We start from the raw sequence: 26,466 nt of genomic DNA on the forward strand, positions 1-26,466 counted from the left end.
TTTGTCTTTTGGAAGCTGTGCTGGCCCATTTGGAGGAGCAAGACTCTGTCAGGTCACGCCGAAAATGGCCTCCATGTGGGTTTCCCCGTGGCGCCTCCACCCCACTCCCCACCGCCAAGCGAGTGCAAGGCGCCGGAGGTGGATAAGAAGTACCCGCTGGAGAGGGTGAAGGTGAATGGACGGAGCACGGTCAAGCTCCTGGAGGCGGCCATGAAGATCAGCCAGACGTCTCCGGACATCCCCGCCGAGGTGCAGACCGCCTTGAGGGAGAAGCTCAGCAAGCAGGCCAAGTTCCAGAGGCAGACCACCGAGCCAACCTCCTCCTCCAGGTACCTTACATGAACCCATGGGTGTCATTTATGAGGGGGAGGCTGGGGCATGTCCCCACCACTTTTTTAAAGTATAAATTCATGTGAATTTCATCATGTATAATCGCGAGAACAGTTGATCTGTTCACACTTGGTGTATTTCTGGGGTTCCATAAAGTACAATTTGTGTAACATTTGTGCAAGTGCTGAACAGAAACTTGAACAAAGTCTTGTCAAAGTTTCTTAAAGTTTAACATGACATGCACCTATGCTGTCGTGTGGGGTTTGCGAGATGAAAGAGCTTAACCAGGTGTTCAGTAGCTTAAGGTGTAGCGAGCGAATAGTAGGCCTGCATACATTAGTTTGTTTTCCTCACTGATGTAGAAACTCCTTGTAACAACATTTTTTTGTATCTAATGCTGACAAATACAGCGAATTTCTGAACTTGCATTGGTTTACTTCCCCAAGCCATTCAGCACAACTGATACAGAATGCAACGGCTGCTCTGACAGATTGGACAGTGCAGCCTATGTCCTTGAGGTGCTTTGTGTCATGTAGAGCAGCAGCGGCTTTCAAATGACCTTGAAACGCTGGCACATGTTGAATCCTGTGAAGCGCTGTGTGACCAGCAGATTAAAAAACCTCCCACAGGCTCGTCAGCCAGACTCCGTGGTCTATCTTCTCGCTTTATTTCAAACCCTATAATCTCGTTAAACGTGCGAGTCAAGCTGATGTGGTTGAGGCAGGAAGCAACCACAGTAATTAAACAAGCGGCTCTTGCTCCTCTTTGTTTTCCAGCACTCTGTTTAAACTCAAACGTCCATAATTAGCAGTGCTGTGGGGCGAGCTGTCATCGGTTTCTGGTGAGCAGCACTAGGCAGCTGTGCTCAGTTTCTCAGAGGACGCCATTGTCGACAATTGCTTTGGCTTGTCATAAAGTTGGGATTGGATTGAATATTTAATAACTGTGAGACGTGAGAGCTAGGGCTTCATGAGTTTCACACCCACCAGGGATGCAGATGTAAAGGGTAAAGATTGCAATACCTACAGTATTAATCCATCAATGTTCCCGTTGGAAGATAAATCCTGATTAACAGTTATTATTTCCTTTCAATGACAGAGTTCCCTACGGATGCTCTTAGCTCGAGTACCAACAGCTTGAAATAAACAAGGTCTTTCCAGATGTGCAATGACGCCGATGATTGGGATGCGACAAACAATATTATAAAAGTTGGTTTATGTTAGAAACCAGATATCCTCACATTTATGAAACCTGAACAGCAAATTTGGCATTTGGTTTTTAATAAGATTTAATTAACACGCAATAGTTTTTTCATCATCATTTCACCTCTAAATCATAAACAGTCTGCCTTTTTTTCTCATCATTTTTGAGCAGAAATAAGTCAGAGCACATTCTTGTTTATCTCCATAACCCGTAGATAAAAAAAACACACCCCATTAACTCTTCATCTTATTAACCATTTATTTTTAAACATATTGTAAACAGGTAGCATTATAGTATTAGTTAAAAAACTAAATAATGTGAAATAAAGAATGAGATTTTTCTAAACTCAGATCATCTCCAACTTCTTTGTGTTCATGAATGCATTATTGAAAACTGACACAGAAAGCACTTAAAAGGGTGTATCTCTTATGTCAGTAGTTGACTTGTGTGTATGTTATGGTTTTAAAAGAATTAAAATTAAACAACGCACTACTATACTGTCTAGTTAATATTCAGTGTGTATAGTTCGTTTTTCAAGCTGTTCTTTTCCCTTGGGGTTTTTCTACTGGCTCTTGGATAAAATGCTCCCTTCTATGTTGTTGACAATACTAGATTGGAGTAAGTATTCAATTTCCAGCTGTGCTTATGGTGCCTTACCATTTGTGCCCCGGCTGTCAGATCGCTGCCATTGTCTTCCTGTCATAAAAGAGGAGCGCCAGTTGCTAGGTGACAAGATTCGTGAGTCAAACAAGGCCTTTTTTTTTTTTGTCGTTTCACAGAATTGTCCAGCATTCAGGTCATTTGTGTAAGAGCCCAAATGTGAATGCCTGTAATGTTTTAAAAAAAAATTCCAAATCAAGGATGAAGAAAACCTTAAGTTTGTTCACTTGTTGGAGAAAATAAAGAAAGAAGGATGTTGAATTTACTTTGAAGTATGTCAGTTATTAGGGCGTGAGTTTAGGGAAATTTAGCCACTTTTAGAAGGCAATAATCGACAATATGAAAACCCCAGGAAGACTGTTGGGCTTCAAAGGCAATTTTCGTAACGGATTTACAACCTCCATAGCAGTCACACACATTTTTCAATTAGCTTACTTTGGGAAAGAAGCATCCTTAAATCAACGGTAGATAGATTTTCCAGTAGAACAGAAATCCACATCAAGCGCTGTATTCATTTCTCTTTACTTATCCATGGACAATATGTGTGGATCGTACAGTAGGATTGGAAAGGTTAGTAATTAAAGTTATGACTTGCCAACAGGCTTTAAGCATACTAAACAATGTGCCTTTAAATAGTTATTACTGTAAAGTGTTGGGACTACATTTTGCAGCGTTTGTTCAGTGAGTATTTATACTTTTCAGCTAGATGTTCATGCCTCTCTTTTAACACAAACAAGACCAACCATTTTTGGAGCTCTTCAAGAAAATATGGTCACACATATCATGGGCAGCACGTAATTATGCATTGTCAGATGGGGTTCTTACTGACAAACCATTAGTGCCCATCACAACAAAGCCAGTCATGCACAACACTGTCACTTCAGACATTTACCAGATGCCCTTTACCCTTTCCAACAGGCACAATTCATTCCGGCGCCACCTGCCTCGTCAGATGAATGTCACAAGTTTCGACTTCAGCATGGATAAAGTGCCTCTTCGCCAGTCCTCAACTGTGAGCATTGGAAGAATAAAACCAGAACTCTACAAGCAGAAATCGGTGGACTCAGAGGATGGGCCCAAAGAGCCCGTGGAGACGTGCGGAAAGCTCAGCTTCTCGTTGCGCTACGACTACGAGGAGCAGTCGCTGGTGGTGACAATCCTCAAGGCCTTGGAGCTGCCTGCCAAAGACTTCTCGGGCACCTCCGACCCTTACGTTAAGATCTACCTTCTACCGGAGAGGAAGAAGAAGTTCCAGACGCGCGTCCATCGCAAGAACCTGAACCCTACTTTCGACGAGAGCTTCTGTTTTCCTGTGTCTTATGACGAGATCTGCAACCGCAAGCTGCACTTCAGCGTCTACGACTTCGACCGCTTCACCAGCCACGATATGATTGGCGAGGTGGTGGTGGACAACCTCTTTGAACTCTCTGATCTTTCCAGGGAGGCTGTAGTGTGGAAGGATATTCATGTAGCAACTATGGTGAGTTGGTGTTCACTCCAACACACTGCCAAATCCTGACATACTGTATGGGGACAATTTTTTTCTATTTACGGAATATTTCAGATTAATTTTGATATCACTAACCAATAAGGTCTTAATATGAAGTATTGCGCTGATTCACTTCTAATAGCCCGAATCCATCAACATTGTCGACAGAAATGGCAGATGGAACACATTGGCTGATGAAAAGCATTTCCCAAAGCATGAATTATGCAAACACCCACACACATTTTGCAACTGCTGGGTATTCCGTGGATATAAATATAGCAACAGGGAGTCAAATTATCCAATTACAAGATGCATGAACTGCAGCAGTATTCTCTCAAGCTTAAAACTATTTACATCAACAAGGGTATTGCATTCCGTGGATAGCATCTTCTCATGTGAGGGGGCAATTTAATCCAGAATAAATATCTCTCCCACATCAACACTTCATCACTGTTTACTCAAGAGCCTCGGCTTTATTTATGAATGTTTACATTGTCAAACACTGAGCCACTGCCAGGTTCATAATAGCTTCTGTATACTATATTGAAAGCAAGATAATAACTATATATAACAGACTGAGTAGAGATGATTCTATACTTTCTCATGTTGTTTATTTACATTATATATTCTATAGTTGTGTCAATTTTCCTCATCTTTGCTTGTATTTTGGTTATGGAAACACTGATACAGAAAGCTTACCCACAGGTGTTTTTATCTATATAAAACAAAGCTTAATGAAGGTGTTGGTAGTGGGCAATGGATTTAAAAAAAAATGTGTACAGTTTAAACATTTGCAGGATATTTAAAATAGGTGCTGATTGATTTCAGTGATATTTGGTGTCGAGTTAAGTAATTTGTTGCGATAAAATATAAATATTATAGTCTGGTGAATTACTGGACTTTGTGTACTGAATGAGAACAAGAATAATGAAGAATGTGTTTTTTATATTGACTAGGGAGGATGAACATTGGGGTTTCTTCTAGGTCTTAATCATTTCAAGATAAACATATATTCATTCCTGATTGCTCTGCTGGTTTTAAGTATTTAAACTAGCCAACAGAGTATAATTTGCAAAGTTTTGGACAAATACAAATGTTTACCTGATGATGGCGCTGGCTTAAAAGTCAGGAGATGACAAAAGATAACCTTAAAATTGGCACCCCCAATGGTGGTGCTAGAGGAAAGTACTGGGTCTTTATCAAAGAACAGAGTATTCATCATCTTGTGGCCACAAATGTCCGTCTGTTTGGTCCAAAGTAGTGAGTCCTCTGACATTGCCACCTTTAGAGACAGCCGTGGCGAAAAACCCAAATAGTTAATTTCACATTAGAAACTAGCGACCAACAGCACACAAGAAACTGCAATTTGCAGCCCGTCATGCCGGTAAATGTTAAGTACCAGCTATCAAGATGATTCCTCCCTATTTGCTGACCTGTTTTCACAGAAGGGGATATTTTAAAATGCATTTATTTTTTGTTTTGTCCTCCAGGAGAGTGTTGATCTGGGTGAGATCATGTACTCGCTGTGCTACCTCCCCACAGCAGGCAGAATGACCCTAACTGTCATCAAATGCAGAAACCTCAAAGCCATGGACATCACAGGCTCGTCAGGTAACCCCACAGCGAATTAGACAGGCCTCGAATGAAAATAAAAGAAAGAAATGTTACTTTGCTGAACAGAGACAGCAGGTAGCCCCTTAGAAATGATCATGTGGAGGAGAAAGAAATAATTGTATTAGCAAAAGTATTATAATTTGCCAGTGAAGGCTGTACTTTAAATGTTGAAACTGATATGAAAGGCCCGGTGCATGGAACATTCAGCATTATTTGTATTGTATGTTTTTGGTGTTATCATCACATGACAGTAAACATGTCTCCCAGACCCTTATGTGAAGGTCTACCTGATATGTGATGGACGGAGGTTAAAAAAGCGAAAAACAACCACCAAGAAAAGCACGCTCAATCCTGTCTACAACGAGGCCATCATCTTCGACATTCCCCCGGAGAACGTGGAACAAGTCAGTCTGTCCATTATGGTGATGGATTATGATCGGTAAGTGGAGCAGTCACTACATGTTGTCAACATCTGTAGTACATGCTAATGTGTCTGTAGTCAATACTGTATATACGTAACGTATATCTACATGCAAATGTGGGAATAATGACGATTTTTGGAATAGTTTTAGAAGGCAAAACAAGACAGACTTTTGTCCAAACTATGCGTAAAATCCTTAAAATCAACAGGCAACAAAACCATGGACATCTTATAAAACAAAAAACAGAGATGAACCTCAAAACCTTGTCATAGTATCTTCCTTTTCTTAACAATCTCTATTTCCTAAAAGCATTCACAAGAACAATAAAAAGAGCTAAAATATAGGCATCAACACAAAAAAAAGCATGAATTCTCAATAGCAGCGATGCATGATGCTCATGCATTTACACACACAACCTTGACATCCATGTCAGCCTCCTCGGGGGGGGACAAATGTGGATTGAGTGGGAAAAGTGTTTGTTGCTATAGAGCGTTGTACCAAACCCAGTTGGAGTGTAACCACCCACAACCTGTTTGCCATTTGAATTGGTCATCCTAACTACCAGTTAACAAAGTTCTGACATTTAAAATCTCCTCTGAAGTTTGACTGCCTGTTAAGCAGAAGGTTTGTTCAAATGAAGGTCCTTAAATAAGCTTCTATATGCTGCCCAACCTTGAAGAACCTCCGACTCTTAGCGATTCATTTATTTAATCTAGGACAGCTTAAAAATGCATTTTCTTTAAAAAGATGGTACTGATTTTCAAGATTCAAGGCTTTTATTGTCATTTCTGCATAGCTATAGTGTAGTTATGACCATGAAAATCTTAGGTCACAGGCTCCTCCAATTTTCAACATTGACATTGAGTTTTCCAATGTGGATCAAAATGTGTGTTACAGTAATGTGTGTGTTTCACTGCTAACAGGGTCGGACACAATGAAGTGATTGGTGTGTGTCACTCCGGGCCAGAAGCAGAGGGTCTTGGACGAGATCACTGGAACGAAATGTTGGCTTACCCGCGGAAGCCCATCACACACTGGCACGCTCTGGGAGAGGTACACACACACACACACACACTTATTTTTATCCCTGACTCCATTTTCCCTCAATCTCAGATAATTCTTATATACAGAGCTTTATAGAAGTTCCTGAATATGACACAGGAAGATTATGCAATGCAAGGAAACAAAACATCAAATTAGTCAAACCTCCTCCTCCATTCCCATTGGAGAATACATTACATTTTTCTTTGATTTTCTTATTTAAAAACACTAATCTCACCAATGTGCCTGTATTTGTTTTGATTGTTAGAACAAGTAGATCAGATCTGAGGAAAGATTCCTGGAATAACACAGAAATCGAAGTGATGAACAACAACAACAATAGTAAAAATGCCATTTGCTGTACAAACATTTTTTCACTCTTACCTTTAAGTTAAAAAATAAAACTTAAAGAGACCCTGATCGATGTTCATCATAATCAGCAGCAGATGTTTTTCTCTTGACTGATGCATCCTTGAGGTATTTTGAACAGTAAAAAAAACAGTAATAAGATACCATGTGTACAGTATATACTGTAAGACAGCCTATCCCTCCCCCTTCAAGTGAAATTTCATATTTTAAATGTTATCAATGTCTCTTCCTTTTATGCCACACCCCACGATCTGACGAATAGGAAGACACAGGTGACTACCCGTTTTCAGTGGTAAATCCACTTTAAAAGCTTTAGTAGAAAAACTGTGATCATAAGCAAAAACCATATCCTCTGTGGCTCTTGCTAAACATTGATCTATAAAAAGCACTCGTGAGGAGACGGGCAGCCTTAACTTAGGTTATATTGATTATCTATATCTCTTTTCTTGTGAAAAATAAAAGAGGATTTTACTGGTTTAACAGGTGTCTAAAATTTGGGGTTATGAAGGTGAAAATCCCACTTGTGGATCAATTGAGTTATATTTCTATGTTTATCATTTATCCCCACTGTGCTGGAATCTTTTGAGAATCCAAGATCACAGCTGCTGTTCTCTAGCATTACATATTGTACCCTCGATATTCAATGCATGTCTTTAGAAAATTCAACTCTTCCCCTCCTTAGGCCAATTTTTTTAATATTAACAAAATACACAAAAACGGTATCTTGCCACAGCTGATGTCAAAGTTGTTGCCAGTGTTGAAATAACTATTCATATCCTTTATTCAATTAAAAGTGCTTTTGCCTTTATGTCAAAACATATTTAGTATATATGTACTTAACTAGTAGTCAAAGTAAAAGCACTTGCTCTGCAGAAAAATGCCAGCCATTTGATTTGTTTTTCATAAGGTTGTGAAAGTGTTGCATGAAGAAGCATTTTTCTGATTTAGATAATGTTCTGATTATTAATGTAAATGACCTAAAATACCTGTTGTAAGTGAAATTATGTGAAATATTGGAAAATCTAACACCATTTTACCTCTAACAGTTCTTCCATTAGTTTATTCTTCAGTTAGTCAAATGCCGTGTTTCCCCTATATACAAATAGCGGCGGTGCAGCGCCAGATCTGGGGGGCGCTGCGCTGGTAGCTCTGGGAGGGAAAAAAACATTTTTGACCGTTGGCGCTCATCCTAATTTTCAGCCTTGATGTAACAATATTCATAATTAAGTAAATGTAACACCCTTTTCACCCCGGTTACACTTTTAATTTGCCCTGTACGATGGGCGCTGTAAGTGATGCAAGTGGGGGATGTTGGCTTATCAGGCGCCCGCAGCTCACAGAGGGAGCGAGGGAGAGAGAGACAGAGTACAACCGGTACCGGCGCTGTTGTTATTAGAATCTGGTGCTAGCTGCGCTAGCGGATATAAGAAGTAGATGTTTCTACAACCAGGGTGGAGGAGAGCTCTCCTGTCAGACTGAGAGGCTCAGTGAGGTAAAGGACTCTGAGTGTTTAGATGTTTAAATGTTAGTCTAAGTTATCTCAGTGGGTCTCAAACGTTTTGACCACAAATTATGTAAACATATTTCCAAGGCACTCCTTTATAATTATCAGGATAAATAAAAACAGGTTTGAAATCATTCCAATGTATACTATAGGACAGTAAACCAAAAATATCGTTTAAAGTTGGAGAGATACAAAATATGCATAAATAAATGTTAACTAGGTTAAATAAGACAGAAATCAAATAAATTACATTTATTTGTTATTGGCTATGGTAGGTTATTGGTTATGTTCATATACTTATTTAATTATTAAAATGTAAACCGATCTTTTTCATATGGGTGTTTAGAGTTGTACCCCCTAGATCCGGTCTCTAGTAATTGTGTGCTCAAAGTGCACCAGATTGAAGCATTTTACTTTAAAATGTTCAAAAAATCTTCCCGTGGGGGCATACCCTGGGACCCGCCAGAGGATGTGACGTCCACCCCCCAATTCAAGCATGTTCATACAATACTGAATACATTTGAAGCCATTTTGACGCATATTACTCTATGTCAATATGTTTCTGTTTTTGTAGTGTATTTGTCTATTGTAGAGATTTTTCATTTATTCTTTATATATAAAATCTCGCCTAGGGCAGCAAATTGTCTAGAACCGGCCCTGGTACTAGGCCTGAAGAGCCTTTCTTGTGCTGGCAGACACATAGAAACAAATTGGCGGGGCGCACTTCGCACACAAAATTCCACGCGCTCCACGCTCACATTATGCTGGGCCCACATGCCTTAGCACCGCTGCTATGACTCCATCATAGGGAAACACTGAAATGTGTTAATGCATTTTAATTTGATAAATGAGAGTAGAAGTAGCATTACCTCAAAAGGTAACTTCATTTCGGCACTTGAGAAAGTGTACTTACAGTAGTTACTTTCCACCACTGGTTGTTGCATACCTCCACTTAAGGACAACATGCATTGATAAGCTGCTTAATTAGCTGCAGATATATTATTACAAAAGGCACACAAAAGAAGAAATGGTCAACACTGCAGTAGTAAGTAATAGTACGTTTATGTCAATTCAACCTTTTTTGCATATGATCACAGTACATCCTGATGAGGGAACTTACCTGTTTATTTAACACATATTGATGAAAGAAAGCCTCTATATATGTGTTGTGATATCTTACCTTGCAGTGGCCTGGAAGAGCAGCAAGCTTTGAGAGTCAAGGTTCGTGTCCTTCTCCCAAACCTCCGCAGACACCCTGACAATCGCAGGTAGAGTGGAAACACGTCAGCCCTGTGAGGAAGCAGGCAGTCGCTAAGAAGTTGTGTAGCTTATGAGTCTCTTGTGAGCATGTTGTATGACAATTCATTCTGACGCCTTTCTTGTATGTTTATGAAAAACAAAGTAGTATTGAAATTGAACTCGGGTCCTTCACATGCTCTCTGAGCTGGCTATGCACAGCACTCACTCTCATGCAGTTTAATATTTTGTTTTTCATACACCTGCTTTGAAATTCTCATCAAGGCTTAACTAGCCAAACATGTTCATAGACATCATGAATGGTAGAACCCCGGCAAGAAATCATTGGTGATTAACTTGCAATCTTTTCATAAACTTTTTTTCTGGCTCTAGAGCTCTATAGGGAGTTAGCATTTTTCTTTGAAAATGGCACAAAGTTAAAAGGGCTACCCTCCTCAATAATACCATTAAAACATAGATAGAACACAGTCAATAAATCCAGTGAGTCTTGATTCAGGTTTTGGCTGAAGAATGAATGTGACTGAGGGTAGTTTTCATCCTAGAAGCCTTTTTCTCTTGTTAAATTGGAAATACAATTGATAAAGCTTACATCTAACCTCTGTCTCGCTAATCCAAGGAAAGGTATATGAGACAAGCAACATGATGAAATAGTCATGTCTTACATTTTCCTTATCATTATTGCTAGCTCTACACTGAAATACAGGAACAATGTCTCTTTCATGGTATGGGTGCTAATTTTTTCTGCCTAGGATAGCTACTTAAGCCTAAGCCTTTTAGCATGATATCAAGTACTGTATGTGGTCATCTGGTTTTTGGTTTGAAACAGACATATTAAAAGCCAACCAGCGACGGTGGCTGCGGTCTTTATTGCTCAGGAAGTTTGAAGTCACCAAAAAGTACTAATGAAAAGACTATTCGACCGCAGCCAGCATTCAACAAACTCATGAAGAACGTTAGCTTGATTATTTAGCTAGCAGATCAAATCTGCTAGCTAAATAAATCATACCTAAATTATTGGCCGTTTTGTCAACCTCTGACTACATTAGAGGGCCCATTGTGAGGAAAAAACAGCCGCAAATCTGCCTCCATTTTTCATTGTTCACTGCAGGATATGCTCTGAAAATGGAAAGCTTAACACGCAACGGTAGCAAAAGAGAGTGTAGCTAAGCTAACAATAAGCCAAATACCACCAACAAAACAAAGTAGAATAACACTGATAGTTATCAAATTACTATAAGAATCCACAATTATATTTATTTACAACAACTGTTCACCAGGTACCAATTCAGGGATTATAATCCATAAAACATTTGAAAATATTATACATGTGTTTTCCATTAAAGGTGGGGTAGGTACATTTGAGAAACCGGCTCGAGATACACTTTTTGTTATATTCCATGGAATGCTCTTAACATCCCGATAGCAATGAATATCTTAAGTGCTTTGACAAAAAAATCCATAAAAAAATATAATCTGTGGAAGCCGTAGTAGTTTAAAAAGCACGACCAATCATTTTAGCCACCCCGCTAAAGTAACTGGATGGGCTACCTGCCTGTCAGCCTTCCATCTCGTGCACAAATGTATCTAGTTGGTCATGTGCGCGTTCATGTGTGTTGGAGGAGGGGCTCTGTAAGGAAGTGGCAGATTTTTTCCGGCTGTGGATTTTCAAATTCTAGCGCACTCAAGCTGGTTTCTCCAAAATTACTACCCCACCTTTAAGCCAGAATTGAAGTTCACAGACATTGATTCAGTTTCTCCTTACATGTGACTCATAATAATAATATATTACTAAGAAACCAACATAGCAAATATAAAAAGGCTGTCTACTGTTACCTTACTTGCACATGCTATGATGATGCTTTCTCCCCCCCCCCCACGCTGCCCTAAATATTTGAAAGAAATATTGTTACTTGTAGCATGCCTCACACCTCTTTTAAAACAAAATTAGGGAAAATAAAAGAAATAAGTAGGAGTATTTCAAAACTTTGTGTTTACATCTGTATATATTTTTGTCAATGGCACTGTTTGTACATATTCAAAAGTGAAATATAAGAAGTTGTTGTTATCTTATGGAGGTAGACATCACAATGTATTTCTATTGTTTGGTGATAACTTGAGAAGCTCAGACTTATTATTGAGTTAGATTTATACACGTTGTGCAATAGTTGTGAACAATTAGTTAAACAGGAGACCCAGTGAAGCCAACTCTATCTTATCAACTTATTCCATGTTTAGAGCTTTGAGCTGTGATTGTTTGCATATTGGTTTTATTATATATTATATCTAATAATATATAACTATATTGAGCCAGAACAACTGCAACTGCTGTCATGATGTGTACAGTTTGTAATAACTTTTGTAACACTTCAAAGTAAACATTTGGAATATGATTTATTGTATCCGTTTCATATGTATTTTAACAAAATAAAAAATAAATGAAGAATCCCAGCATGTGTCTTTTTGTGTCTCGGTAGACTGAATTCATATTTTGAGTGCTTGTTTTCCTCGCAAGCTTATTTCTAATACGTTTCTCTTACTTTTTAGGTTTATTTTATCTGTCATTTTTACAAACTTTGTTCATTTGGGTTTTATGGGGAGCAAATTCAAAGTTAAATAGATATCTACCACTCCATTTGTAACAGTCAAATGTAAATACCTCGCCTTTTTAAACAAGTTACAAACTGAATCCAACAACAAGGTGAAAATGATTCAGTATAATTGATTATTATGCATATTAGGTTGTTCTTTGCTGGATAGAAAGCAGTGTTGTCTGAATTTGAAAATGAAGAATGACTCAACTAGACAAGAGCCATCTTACATTGTAGTGCTGAACAGCAGGAAAATAAAAGACATTTCTTGTTGGATTTCCCCAATAAAGTGCAGCGTTTCATAGTCTTCTTCTGTATATATTTTATAAATGTATTATATTTTTATTTATATAGCATATTTCGAGGCAATCAGATGCTCCTCTTAGTGCTTTACAAGTCACCGACATAAATTAGGATGCTAAAAGCAGGAACATTTTCATAAAAAAACCTAATGATCAACACAAACATTTGAAAATAAAGATAATATTAATTTATTACCTCATAAACCAATATAAAATAAATAAGAAAACTGCCCTTTCTCCAAACACTCTTCTCACATATGGCACCATGCAGCCTCCTTCACCTGCTGCTAACAATCAAGATTAAAAGCAATTAATAGATGTTGTATAACCCCTCCTTTGAGCTACAAAGGTCCCTGAGTTTGTGAAATGCTTTTAAGAAGCTCGTCAGATAGGTGGTACCTTCTTTTTCATCTTGCATCCGTTTGATATGAGAAACATGAAGAGAACATTTTGATCTCTGGTGGTGACGTGAAGAACAACCACTTCCTTTTGATCTGTGATATTGGACTGAAACAGACAAAAGGGTTCTGTTGCATTAGTTTCCTTGGCAATGAAAGCCGCCCACTCTCTGAACACTAAACCCATATTTAGAGTGGAGTTGTAGCTTTAGTTAGCAAGGGCTAATAGCTCCACGTGGTGATGCTTGTAATTAAAGCTGTGTCATTTCCTGAATGCTTGTTTGAGCTGGGTGTTTAACACCTCTGCTCCATGAAGGCTCAGAGGGAGACTGGACTGGTCTGAACAATGCATCTGAAGGATTACTCGCAATTTGGGGGTCAATTATCCATCATAGTTTTTTAAACCGTCTACAGAGAAGATTTAAAATAAAGATGAGAGCCTCTTTCATATTCTACTCTTGTGTCTTATTTAGAAGAAATTGTCACATTTAATTATGAATCAAAAACGTATCAAAGAGCCTTAGTAATGACCTTTTTTGAATGTTATCAAGAAATATGGAGCAAGAACTGTCTGTACATATCTGTCTGCTTTTATTTACCAAGAAAAAACCCTCACAGCAAACGATATCGCTACAGACAGGTCTGCTTTATTATGGCTCAATTTTCCACGCCGTGTTGGGTACAAAAGGTCAAAGGTGAACTCATTAATACCGAGGTAGCAAGGGCTCGTTTTATTCTGAGAACTATTAGAGTTAAAGGGGAAATGGGCAGAGTTATGTAACGCCACCAGCCATTACAGCCCAACCGTCATTTTCATGTCTCCATTAAAAAGAAAAAACTCATGGCTCTCAGGTACATTGTCAGAGCATAGTTGGATAACAGCATGAGAATACAATTATGGTTTCCAGGAATCTGGACATTAGGATTGACAATTACATTTAACCACAGTCAAGGAAGGTATGGTCTCACAATCTTTTTATGTAACTTATATAAATAGCATCAGTTATATCCTGCACAAAAGGTTATTTATTGTATATATTTGAAATGGGCCACGATATACTTACATAAATTCTGAGTGCTTATTCGACCTGAATATTATTCATTGTCCGTAGAGTGAAAGTAACACCCTCTGACATGCAGGAACATCTGCTGAGAGTTGGCAAAGCTTGATGCGTGCTGATTTCTGTCTGCCAGCGTGTCAGAGGCTCATCTAAATCCTGATCAATAATCCCACATTACCAGTCCTCTCCTGTCTACAAAGGGGGGGGGGGGGGGGGGGGGGGGGGGGGGGCAGAAGAAGAGTAGACGGGTTGAGTTTTGCCTGGAGTAAAAGGACCCAAAACTAAAACTTGTTTTAAACTCATTGTATTTTAAGTGCAGAGGGTTTTTTAGTGGTGGCATGAAACAGACAGCACAGTGATATTTGTTGACGCATATTCACGATTCCTGTAACAATGGGATGGACTTTTCGTGTTTATTGATCGCCTTTATAGCCCATAGCGGGATTTAAATTAAAGTGCCGAAACAGAAAAATCCTGGTTTGCATCACAACGTACATTTAAAAAAAAAAGGAGAATGACAGACAGTCAACATTTCCTCAAACAGGTTCTTCCAGAGTTTCAAGGCCCTGATGGCAAAAGCGTTGCCCCCCTTTCAGGGTCATATGTCTGAAAGAGATAGGACCACTGCTCAAGGATCTCAAACTATTCAAGCGTTCATAAGGGATTAAAAGTCCTAAAAATTATAATCTATGAAGAACTTCAAAAGGTTCCTCAATAAGATCTTTGAAACAACCCTAAAACAATAAAAGGGAGCTAAGACGCGAGCAGCTACTAGCACTGTTGTCCTGGACTTCTTGCCATTACGATTGCCTTCACCAAAGGATTCAAGAAACAAAGGAAGAAGAGGAAATAAAGGAAGAAGAGGACCGTTGAGACATTGTTTTTGGAGCAAGACCATAGATTTGCTATTTGAGATAAAGGCTCATTGCTCTCCAGAAAATGATAAACAGCAATTTTGTAATTGTTGGGGCAGATACTAGCTAACAAGGGACAAGCAGCGTTGTACAGTACATATGTGATAAAATAAATCAAAGCATTTAAATTCATGGAAACCTTATCTAACCTGTTGAAGTGTTTGAAAAAAAGACAGAAAAGGAAAGCCTCCAACTGTGTACTGTAACAAGCCTTTACCGTCACTAGCAGAGGAGATAAAAGGCAGTAAAGGAGGCTGCATATTGATGTTAGAGACTATAAATAGATGTTTTACCCCATGGGTAAGAGCACAGGAATCCTCTCATTACTTTTCTTCCTTCAATTGATTCGTCTTGACAGAAATGTCTAACAACAACAATTCCCGTGAAGCACAAATTATGTAATTACCTTATGCACATAAAGCATATTCATATTGACACATATTTGTAAAAGGAGCGTGAAGACCAAAGGAGGTAATTTCCCCCTTTCCGTTTTCCCATAAAAATACTTTTCTTTTATCCTCACAAAAGAAAGAAAGATGGCACTTTCCCAGATAATCGTCAAGACCTTTAGGTTGATTTACAGCTAGCAATTTTGGAATGTGTTCAAAATGTACCTAAAATCCAGAAGGAATTGGATTTATCGTCAGCTTTTTCTCAGTAGTATTTAGATTAGCTGCAGACAAACAGATACACACACGCTTAAGCACACACACACACACACACGACCCCTTATACTTAGCAGAGATAATAATAATATTGTCATTTTCAGAAGACTGTCATTAACGGCTACAGGTGGAAGGGTCAACAAACAAAAGAAACCTCAGAGGCTATTTATTCACAATGAGGGGGGACCACAGAATATATTCCATTTAAATGACCTTTAAAATCTAGAAGACACTAACAAGATACTTTTGAGCAGCAATCTAACTTTTACTGTGTATCATTGGATAAAGAAAGTGTTGTGTTAACATCACACGCCAAGAACAAACTGATTTGTACAAAGCAAAAAGAAAGCACATCTTTGCTTCACCATGTTTGGCCCAGCTTATGAGATCAGTATTGATCACTCTCACACTCCCAGGGATAAAGACTGAAGCCATTCAATTCCTCCAAAAGATTTTCTATCCATCCCTGCTGTTGTGTTTGCCTCTGCACAAGACAAGTATAAAAGCCCTGTTTTAAAAATAGGCCGAAGCCGGTAATTAGGACATGGTGACCGTCACTGAGATGGGAAGAACACTCAACAGGTGTGAGCATATCACAGTGGAACCAACGGGCTGTGAGTGCAAACAGGACCCTACAGCTGCTGATTTACATGATGCCGAGCAGAGGTGGAGGAGTCGGCATGAATCACCGGAGAGGCATAAAGGACACCGCGGAGGATGTGAGCATGAATATAAATGCATCCATTTATCAAATGCCTCTCACGCCGTCAGAGGTACAACTCATCCAGCACAGCCTGATTCATAACCGCAGACACATCCAAGGTCCAAATTAAAAACAAGTGGGCCGGGACACATTTTTCAGTGGATCAGAGTTATACAGAATTAAAATGCATGATAAACCCAATTCCATCAATATCTGCATTGTTGTTCAAGACAGCACTGAGAAGACTTGAATTAGTTAGATTAATAACACTTCATGGACCTCATTGTAATATATCTCAACTTTTAAAAAGATAACATTTACTTTTTCATTTTGTCGAAGCCTTGATGTTTAATATCTTTTTGAGACATTCTTACTGTCTTAAGTCAAGTACATACATAATCTATTCAATTACTCCTTCACAAAAAAAAAGTGATTGTCCACCCATGTGCATCATATTGAGTCTCTGTTCAAATCTCTTAAACTCTTTAGTCTGGCATACTTATGATTTCAACACAATCAACTCTTTTAAAAACGTCCCATCTTCACTTCAGTATTAGTCTGAACCCTCAACTAGTTATAGTAGGTAGCAGGTGTGTGATGTCAGAGTTGTATCTTAATAGTTTTATTTATGAATGAAAAGCTCCTACACTCCAGCGATGAGTCACAGTTATGACCTACATCCGTACAATGTGTTTGTGGGCGAAACAAGAACAGCACACACACACTCATTGAAAATGACTCACTCTCAGGCCCTGTGAATTGTACCAATACATCTGTATTTCATCTGTATTTCCAATGCTGTTAATGACCACGAGTCCTTTTATTGAACATAAGTGATACAGCCTCAGATCGGATGTATTATGGCAATGGTGTCTACTTTTGAAACTGAAAAACTGCAATGGAAAAAAAGCACTCTTCACTAACTTTGGATGAGATTACAATTGCACCGCTTAGCAAACTGGCTTTCAGTTTGGTTCAATGTTTCAGATTTGTGAACCATGAACTAGTTTCATTATTGATTGATCTGCATATCATTTTCTAGAATAATGATTTATCGTTGGAAAAATGGCCAGTGCATTATACTTTCAGTTTTGTTAAGTATATTTTGAAGCCAATACTTTTGCACCTAATTTATTATTCCTTTTACTTATTAAAGACAAGTCATTCAGCTTCAGATTGGAGTCGTTATGGCAATAGTGTCTTTTGAAACCGAAAAAGGACGAAGCTGGAACTCTTCACTAACTTTGGAGGAGCCTGTGACTTGAGATGTTCATTGCTATATAGCTACTGTTGGGGAAATATTTTCCAAAGCCCATAACTTTGACCCAGTTGATCAGTTCATACTGTCCTGACTGAGCACAGGCAACCTTGGCTGCTGTGCTCTGTGTTTTGTCTCCCTGTTCCTGCCTGTTGGCGTCAGCTGATAGAGGTGTTATGGTTCTATCTTATTATGCAGCATGTTGATTATTCTCTCAGAACTAGCTAAATACATGGGTCTGGGGTAGAGTTCTTCAGAATTGATTGTGCACCTCAACCGTGTGATCAGATCGTGGCCCGTGACATGTCTTGTGAATTCTACGGCCGAAGCTCCAAATAAACCGTCAGTGTTTGCCATCAAAGCTCCAGCTCTCCTTCGTGTCTCTCTTTGAGTCCTGACTCCAATTGCTTCAGGAGTTTCCCCCACAGCTACTGTGTAAATAACAACAAATCAGTTTGAATCTTAAATAAAAGATCTGAGTGCTTTTATAGAGGCTGTGTATATGTGAACTGCATGGTTAGAGGTAAGAAGTGCTGAAAGGATGCAGGGCGACTTCACATGTTTATACGTCCGGAGGGATTGCGACCTGGAAACTTGCAGGATGGCGAGGAGCTGCGGAGATGAATGCCCTGTCGGATAGGCTAAGTCTCCTTTATACCTCTGGCTGCCACCAACTCCCACCTCAATTTGGAGGAGGCTGGAGAGAAGGCAAACGGCAGCATCTCTAGGGCAGGCTCATTTATCCTCAGGCTAAAGGCATCCAGAGAGCTGCAGCAAGTGTGTGTTTAAACTCAACAACACGTTGAAGTCTGCTAGCTAAGGAGAACTCAGAGGAAAATGAACCAAATATATTGTATTCTGTGCATTTTTACAGGGATTTGTAGATTTTATTCAATAGGGTGTCATGTTGCTTAACTCCTGGTTTATTCATGAGTATTACTTAGTACCCAATTGTATCCCTAATTAATAAAAAATGCATGTACTCCATTAGCGACTTCAGTTAATTGAAGTGGTTAATATGCCAAATTAAGTCCAGCCAGTGGAGAAGGGAAGTATTCAAATCCTAAACTAAAATGAAACCGATGTTTCGGATATTTTACAGCTTAAACAGTCAAATTGATGAATATACTTTCTCCTTAAACCAGGCTTTCAAATAGGGACTTTCAATAAATAACTTTAGTGTCATTCAAATGGTAATGTTATTTTCAATACCTCCTTACTAACTAGCAAATACAAGTGACAATTACACAAAAAAAAGTGTCCTTTGTTGCACCCTTTTTTCTACAGATTCTTTACGAATTGATTTTACCTAAAGGTTTTAATGGAAAATCATTTTTAGTAGCTTGGATGTCATGTGACCTTTTAAATATAAATCCATAGCAGGAATTATTAATACACTGGACGAGTAGGACACGCCTCTTCTTATTGGATTTTAGTACACCTGTTTTATATACATATTTACACTGTATTTGAACATTCCTTTTTTGCTTTTCTGCAAAAGTCACAATCTTGTTCAACAGCTTCTACATCATGTGACCCATTGACTCTAAATCCATACAACATGTAATTACTAAATTGAACAGAAACAAGAAAAAACGTTTTTTAGGGATTATTCTATAAAATTACTTTATACAAATATTAAGATTCAGCAGTTCAGTTTTTATCAATAGCTACCATGTCAAATGTCCAGTGACTCCGAATCAATGCTGAATTGTATTTCTACACGGCAACACCTCTTTATTGGATTCTATTGATTTTTTTCTACATTATGTGATAACTGTTGAAAAATCTAATAGTGTAGCAATAACACCTATGGATTTGTCACTGGAGTCACTCGGTCAGATAACACGGAAGATAAAAACCCTGAACTGCACACTTTTTAAATTATTGCAAGTTGGCATGGAGGTATTATAAAAATTGTTTTGTGTCATTCCGACAGTAATTTACTGAAGGTCTGAAATGATGTCCTTAACACCCCCGCTTGATTCATGACATAAAAACGGTGCTAAAGCAGCAAGTTATTGTTATAGTGTTTTACTTCAGAAAAAAAGGATGTTTCTCTAATTGGTCACCAGAACAAAACCAGATTAAACAGAAGTGTCCTGAATCCTGAAGCACACAGGAGTTTGCTGTATTGTTAAGGAGGACTGGAAATGTGTTTTTATCTCTCATGGTGCTCACCAACATGCATAATGTAATTTCATTATCATTAAAGACATTTGTAAATTATTAATAGGAACTTCTCATAAAAGCCATTATTCTGGATCCTGTGGACTTAAATACACACTGAGGCACGCAGGAATCCTCTCAGACGGAATCAAGAATCTCTTGAACTGCTTTGTTCCTCCGTCCTCTATCTATATAAAAACTTGTCCAGTGTAGTAATAATATCTGCCGTGTGTGTATGTGTATGTGTGTGTGTGTGTGTGTGTGTGTGTGTATGTATGTGTGTTATATATTGATATATATCCTTTTATTTCCATTTTCAGTGTTGCATTATATTGGATGGAGGGATTTTGTCATCATTTTTAGAAAAGGGCAATACAAATGAAGTCTAACTAACATCTGTGGTGCTACTGAGCGTGAATAATAGACACATGTGCTTTTCATTTTTCACCAACAGGTGGTCATTTATATTTTGCAGACAGGTGCAGTACATTGAGATGTCTCTTCAGTTTAATTCCATCCCTGAAATCATACAGTATCAAATTGGGGTTTGATCGCACTTTTGCATTGTATTCATTAAAGGTTTTTCAAAGATGTAAATCATTGGGGTGCCAAAGATGAGTATAGTTGGGATCCTAAAGTAATAGGGTCCAGAATGGTTGTTGATACATGAAAGACTGTAATGGAGGATGTAAGGAAAAGGTTTCAAATGGATAAATCAATAGAATGATTTAAAGCAAGTCCTTATATTGTGTGGGAACATCTTGTGGACATAGACAAATGATGCACCGGTGTGTCAGGACCGTCAGGAGTTTTTCACACATCATCAATACAGTGGGCGTGTTGAGGCTGTATACTGTTAGTATACACTGTATAGAGCTGACCACATAGATAGCCTCACCTTGTCTCTATGGTAACCTGATGCTTTTCCAATTTAATGGATTGTCACGGCCTTGAGAGCCAGACAGCGGCACTGCAGCTCATTGAATTATTGTTGGCCAAAAAAGTGTTTTTCTGCTGTTTCTTTGGAAAAGTCTGTCTGAACTAGCAGGGGAAATGACAAGAGGTCTAGTAATCTTTTAGTCAAAGAGCCACTACACGTCACTTTCTAGATTAAAGGCTTTGAAACAAGTTCAACATTCAATAGGCTCGTACCCGCAAAATGTGAAGAAACTGGGCTTTTCTAATCTAATGGATAAATATTCCGTATATGGGGTTTTAAAAATGCAGGTGCTCCAGTGCCACCTAGTGGGATTAACATTTCAATACTGCATACTTTGACTTGAATTTGACCTACAGCAGAATGTATTTTAAGACGACAAAAGGACAAACAAATATGAAAATCATATCATGTGTGTCAATGAATTCAGATAACTGCATTGTGCTCTTAAGCATTTCAATGAAACTGTATTTATATGCATGTATGTATTAGCAAGGTACAGAGTAGTATCAGTATGTATTACATGTTTTAATGAAGTTTTCATGTTTATTTTCCAGGATTAAGATAATTTGTTGCATTGAGGAGAGTTGTGATTTTAAAAAGGAAAAAGGTCCAGAGAAGTTTTAAAAACATGAAATACTTGATAGAAATGTAAAGAAATTGTTACGCAGTAAGTTCTGCCAATATACCGTATTTAAATTTTATAAAACTGATTAATGATGATTAGATTAACACAATATTTGTACATTTGTCATTTCAGGTGAACAAAAACAGAATTAGTACATTTTGAATACCTTTACCTGCCTATAATTATTAAACATTGTGCAATAGAGTGAATAAAAAGCCTTTTACACTTCCTCATTTAGCTTATTGGTAACTTTGGTCGAAATACTAATATTATTTTCCAACTGATGCCAAGTTAGAGGGCAAAGAATGACATAACCGTTTCATTTCAAATGTGCAAGAGCTTTTGTGTCTTTTTTGCAAAGGGACAAGAGTCTTTTACGACATCAAACGCTGACGTTTCTTCCGCTCTGCAGAGTCTGGGGGTCAGGGGTTTGACCTGTCAGTCAACAGTTGGGTTTTTCTATAACAATGCTAGTCCTGAACCTCAGAGACTAAATTAGCTCCTTAAAGTCAGCTGTGCATCACCTGTTACATCTTTACACCCCCCCCACCCACACAACTAAAGCTACAAAAACACAAACAGTCATTCAAGAACCAAAAACCCTTGAGGTCCAACTTTTATTTAGGGCGGATATTTTAACAATACTGAAATAATGGCCTTTGACATAAAGATATTTACATGTGCTTTGTCAAATACAAAACAAATCTTTAAAAGCACAGGTCCAAATAGGAAACTTTTGAGGACAAAACCACTGCATACTCTTGAGTAGTGAAATCAACACCACCACATTCAATCACATTTAATGAGGCATCACAACGTTAGAACAATCAGATATTTGTACATCATTCAAGGCTTGGTTAACTCGTTGTACTTCAGTCTGAGATTCCTCCTTCAAATCCACACACAACCCCTCAGAGAGATCTATGATACAGGATGGAAATAGGAGACAAATAGTCCAGAGACAGTCCAGTTGTAGCCTACTTCCAGGAGCCAGACTTGCCTTTGGCACTGCGGGAGGACTTTGCTACTTTGGAGCCCCTCTGGTGATCGCTCACTCGGTTCCTCAGCACCGCGATGTCGTATTTCTGCTTCTTCAGCTTCTCGGCCAGCTCGAACTTCTCTGCGTGGAGCTGGTGGAGCCACTGCCACAGGTCCTGGGCCTTCTCCACCAGCTTCTCCTGGTTCAGGTGGTCGATGTTGAACGGCTTCCTGCGCTCCATCAGGGCCTTCTTCTTCTCCTCCCGCGCCGTCAGCTTCTTTCCCTTCTTCTGGTCCAACTTCTGCAGGTAGCCGCCGAAGGACTTGTTGGTGAAGATCATCTTCTTCTTGGCTTCCTCGTCGGCGCGCAGTTTGGCCGCCTCCTCCTCGCGCCTCACCTTCTCCTCGGCCAGGCGTGCTTGCCGCTCGCGGTCCTGCTCGGTGCGCACGCGTTGTTGCTCCGCTCTGTCTGAACGGCGACCCTCGATGCGGGTACGAAGATGGATGAGGTCTTCCTCCTCCTTCTGGCGGGTGGAGAAATGGGACTCGATGAGGGTCTGGAGGTCATTGAAGTCTTTTTCTAACCTCTTGCGATGAAGGTCGTCAAAATCCACCTTCTCACCGTCAGGGAGTTTTGGAGGAGCGATATTTGGAACATAAGTAGTTTTAGGACGCCATTTGGAGTCGTCCTCTTGCTCATTTTCCTCTGCAGGCTTCTCTTCCTTCTCTGCTTCATCATCCTCCTGATGCTCCTCTTCAACTTCTTCCTCCTCATTCACCTCCTCCTCTTCCTCCTCCTGTTGCTCATAGTCCTCCATAATCTCCTCGGTGTCAGACGTGATGGTACGTGGGAGGTTTTCCAGGGAAGAGAAAGCAGGATGAACACCAAGACCAGCTGGTGTTGTGCACACAGGAGATGAGTGGGGTCTCGGGCCTGAAGAGCGGGGGGTTTTAAAGGTTTGCCTTCACCATGTGACGTCAGGCGGACCAAAGTCTCCAGAGTGTGGGTCAGAAGCAGGGCGGATTTTGAGACAGATGGAGGAGTCTATTTTCTCCTCACCAAACTTCAGACTTACTCTCCCCCCCCCCCCCTGTTCATACTCTGACCCTACAGCGCCTCCTCATTCCTTTGTAAAGACAAGATGAGAGACTATTTCAGATACACAACAGATGCGCACACACGCTGGTGCTTTCCAGGCCAAGAATGCAACACTTAGTATCATCAGGAACAAATAACATTCATACTTTTAGAGGCCCACGGAGCCTCTGGTGCTGACAGGAGACAGAGATGTGGAATCTGGTGTTTAATAGAGAACAATGTAGATGAATTCATAGATATTTGACCCAGAGCTGCCTAGGCTTAGTTGAGTTATTTCCAAGAACTTTGTGGGTGGGTAAACACAAGGTTAAAAAGGGTGCTGTTGCCTTTTTTTTTTGTGGAGAAACTCAGTCTTACAGATTTGACAATACAAATCAAGAAATGTCACTCCTTTAGTCGAGGACAGCCTTTATAGCGTGCACACATTAGGGGACTTATCGTGCTAGTTCTAAAGCCACTAAACTGGTGTTTAAGAAGTTCCATTAACAAAGCACAATGCAATCTCTTAAGTGCGTCAGAGCTGGTGAGGATTTTAATGACGGGAAGCTACAGCTGTCACAATATCCAACGTGAGTCATACACTTAAATATCCTGCACCCTGCAGCCTTAACAAAATAACCCTGTAAAGCTGGCCTCTCTTGACAACATCTTGTGCTTTTAATGCAAAAACCTTGATTTTTAAAGTGACAAATAAGTAAAGCTGTGAGCAACATGAAGTTAAGTAAACAGTATTATATGTTGTACAGTTTTGTAGACATCTAAAAACATTTGTGTAAAGTAACCATTGTTATAGCAGTCATTTGAATGTTTGGATAACAAATGTCATTTCTGAAAGAATAAACTGCGAAAAGCCCCACTGAAGACCTCAGTAAGAGCAATGCCGTTCAAGATGAGCTCTACTGCTCATCTTGCACGGCCATGTCTCCACTTTGGAATGTAATGAAAACATTCTTGCTAGTAGAGGCTTTCAGCTTTCAGCGCTGTGTGGATTAAAGTGTAATTGCTCCAACGCTGCAACACTTAAATGTCGATGTCAAGAATTTATGTTTCCAAGTCTTGAGTTATCAGTGGAGACTGAAGCACAGTTTGTAGAGGATGAGATAACTGACGGAGAGAGACAGGTGCTCTGTGTTTGAGAGTCCCAATGAAAGAGTTTCATACGCCTCCTTGGGATGAACTTCCTGACGGTAGTCTTCTACATGTACGTGGCAGACAACACGGTAAAATAGAAATACAAATCTAAAAATACTCCATTACAAGTCCGGAGTTCAAATTTTAGCCAAGTAAAAGTACATTAGTGTTGTGATGCCTATTAAAAGGTCCAATGGCTGTGTTATCCACGTTAAACACGTCTGTGCACTACAGGAGACAGCAGGTGGTTCCTGTATACTCAAAGCACTCTTAGTGGTGGCAGGGGACAACTGTGTCCATCAGCAAAGCAAAGCAACAAATGATCCATGCTATAAATACCAATACCTTCTGCTGTTTAATAGTGTCCGAAATAAACAGATGAGTAAAATGGATACAGTTCAGAAACTCTACTCTTTCAGTAGTAGAACTCAATGAAACTGGTTTTTGGTCTAATTAGGGAACACTTCTAATTACCATCGTTGCTTAATTGATAATGAAGTAAGGTTTTTAACAGTTTAAAAACTATAGAGATGGGTTTATTTTACCTTTATTGGACGTTTTACCCTAACTTCTGATGTTTATATAAATATCCTTACTTTATCTTTAAATTAACATTCTTACCTTAACTTTGTATGTTTTTATATTTTATTGTATTCCAATCTAAAAAGGAGCAGCCATCATGAAATCCATTTTCTAGCTTTGATAAAGTATTTATATTCTGATCAACCAAGAAAATGTCACTTCAAAGTCCCTTTTTTTTTTAATCACATTGAAGTCCTTTAATAATGTGTTTCTTTTGTACTTGGTCTTAATTATTGTTTGTGTAAAGTTATTCGCCTTGCAACTTGTCTTATTGTTGAAAATGTCTATTTACACACAAAACAACTTGACTTGCATTGATCCAGAGTAAAGCAGTCATTTGTCATGTCCTAATGAAGCCAGTGCTTTCCCCCAGATGGAATAACTTTAAACTTTGTTTAAACTTTATTTAGTCCAAAAGAGTGCCAATCATGGAAGAAGCACTTTGGGAGGAAACACTTGGCACACAGCGGCCTCTTCTGGTTGGATGTATGCATTACACTATTTCCAGTTTACATTATTGTTTGTCACCATTCCTGTCAAATTAAGGACATTCATTGACCGTGCTGATTCATATTTATAGTTTGTAGCATATTTAGCTAAACCGATTCTAATATTACTCATTAAAGATGCACCTTTTTTTTATAGACACTTTATCAAAAATATTTAACAGCTTATGACCTGACACAACTGACCCATTGATGCACCATAAAATACATACATGGCATACACTAAAAATACAAATGGAACAGGACTAGAGAAATAAAATACATTGTTACTCACCCATCAGAATCACATGCAACCCTACATTTGGTTGCAGAAGCCAGGAGTGAATGTACAGCTATATCCCTGTTAGTGTTAGAAATTAAAATCAATGTTTTAATGGGGAAATGTAGTTTAAACATGCCGTCAGTTTAATGCTCTTTTATACTGAAAAACCAGAAATTCTTGTGCACAAGCAGTTAAGCTTTTATTCTGAAAATCCTTCATCTACGGTTAGCATTTAGCATGTGGCTAATATACGATTTCCTGAAGAGGTGAATTTAGTAGCGAAATGATATGGAGTGGTGCAAACCGAAGCTACTGATTTAACACTACAACTATAGATGTCGAGATACTACCATGCTGAATATTAAATGAAGGTACAGTTTATTTGAATACATTATT

At 38.9% G+C, this 26,466-nt stretch overlaps 2 protein-coding genes across 4 annotated transcripts; one reads left to right on the forward strand and one right to left on the reverse strand.

Annotated features, from left to right (window-relative positions):
* Nucleotides 1–6: 6 nt before the first annotated feature.
* Nucleotides 7–12,586, forward strand: syt10 (synaptotagmin X; the record flags this gene model as incomplete). The annotated part of the gene is made up of 6 exons (XM_079654523.1): nucleotides 7–329; nucleotides 3,112–3,673; nucleotides 5,173–5,293; nucleotides 5,564–5,735; nucleotides 6,642–6,771; nucleotides 9,820–12,586. Coding segments are annotated over 6 exons (1,380 nt in total), but the record flags the coding sequence as incomplete, so codon positions are not given.
* A 9,511-nt stretch (nucleotides 12,587–22,097) lies between these two features.
* On the reverse strand, nucleotides 22,098–26,151 carry tnnt2c (troponin T2c, cardiac). Of its 3 annotated transcripts, XM_079654520.1 has the most exons (3): nucleotides 26,083–26,151; nucleotides 23,736–23,787; nucleotides 22,098–23,617 (listed from the first exon to the last, which is right to left on the reverse strand). In XM_079654520.1, the coding sequence occupies exon 3, from the start codon at nucleotides 23,306–23,308 to the stop codon at nucleotides 22,490–22,492; it is 819 nt and encodes a 272-aa protein (XP_079510646.1). In that variant the 5' UTR covers nucleotides 23,309–23,617; nucleotides 23,736–23,787; nucleotides 26,083–26,151; the 3' UTR covers nucleotides 22,098–22,489. The 3 variants fall into 3 exon arrangements, with proteins under 3 accessions (XP_079510646.1, XP_079510645.1, XP_079510647.1); XM_079654519.1 differs by lacking the exon at nucleotides 23,736–23,787 and having other exon boundaries at nucleotides 26,083–26,149; XM_079654521.1 differs by lacking the exon at nucleotides 26,083–26,151 and having other exon boundaries at nucleotides 23,736–25,968.
* Between the last annotated feature and the right edge of the window lie 315 nt (nucleotides 26,152–26,466).

This window comes from Notothenia rossii (genome assembly GCF_949606895.1).
Source record: "Notothenia rossii genome assembly, chromosome: 10".
Taxonomy (NCBI): domain Eukaryota; kingdom Metazoa; phylum Chordata; class Actinopteri; order Perciformes; family Nototheniidae; genus Notothenia; species Notothenia rossii.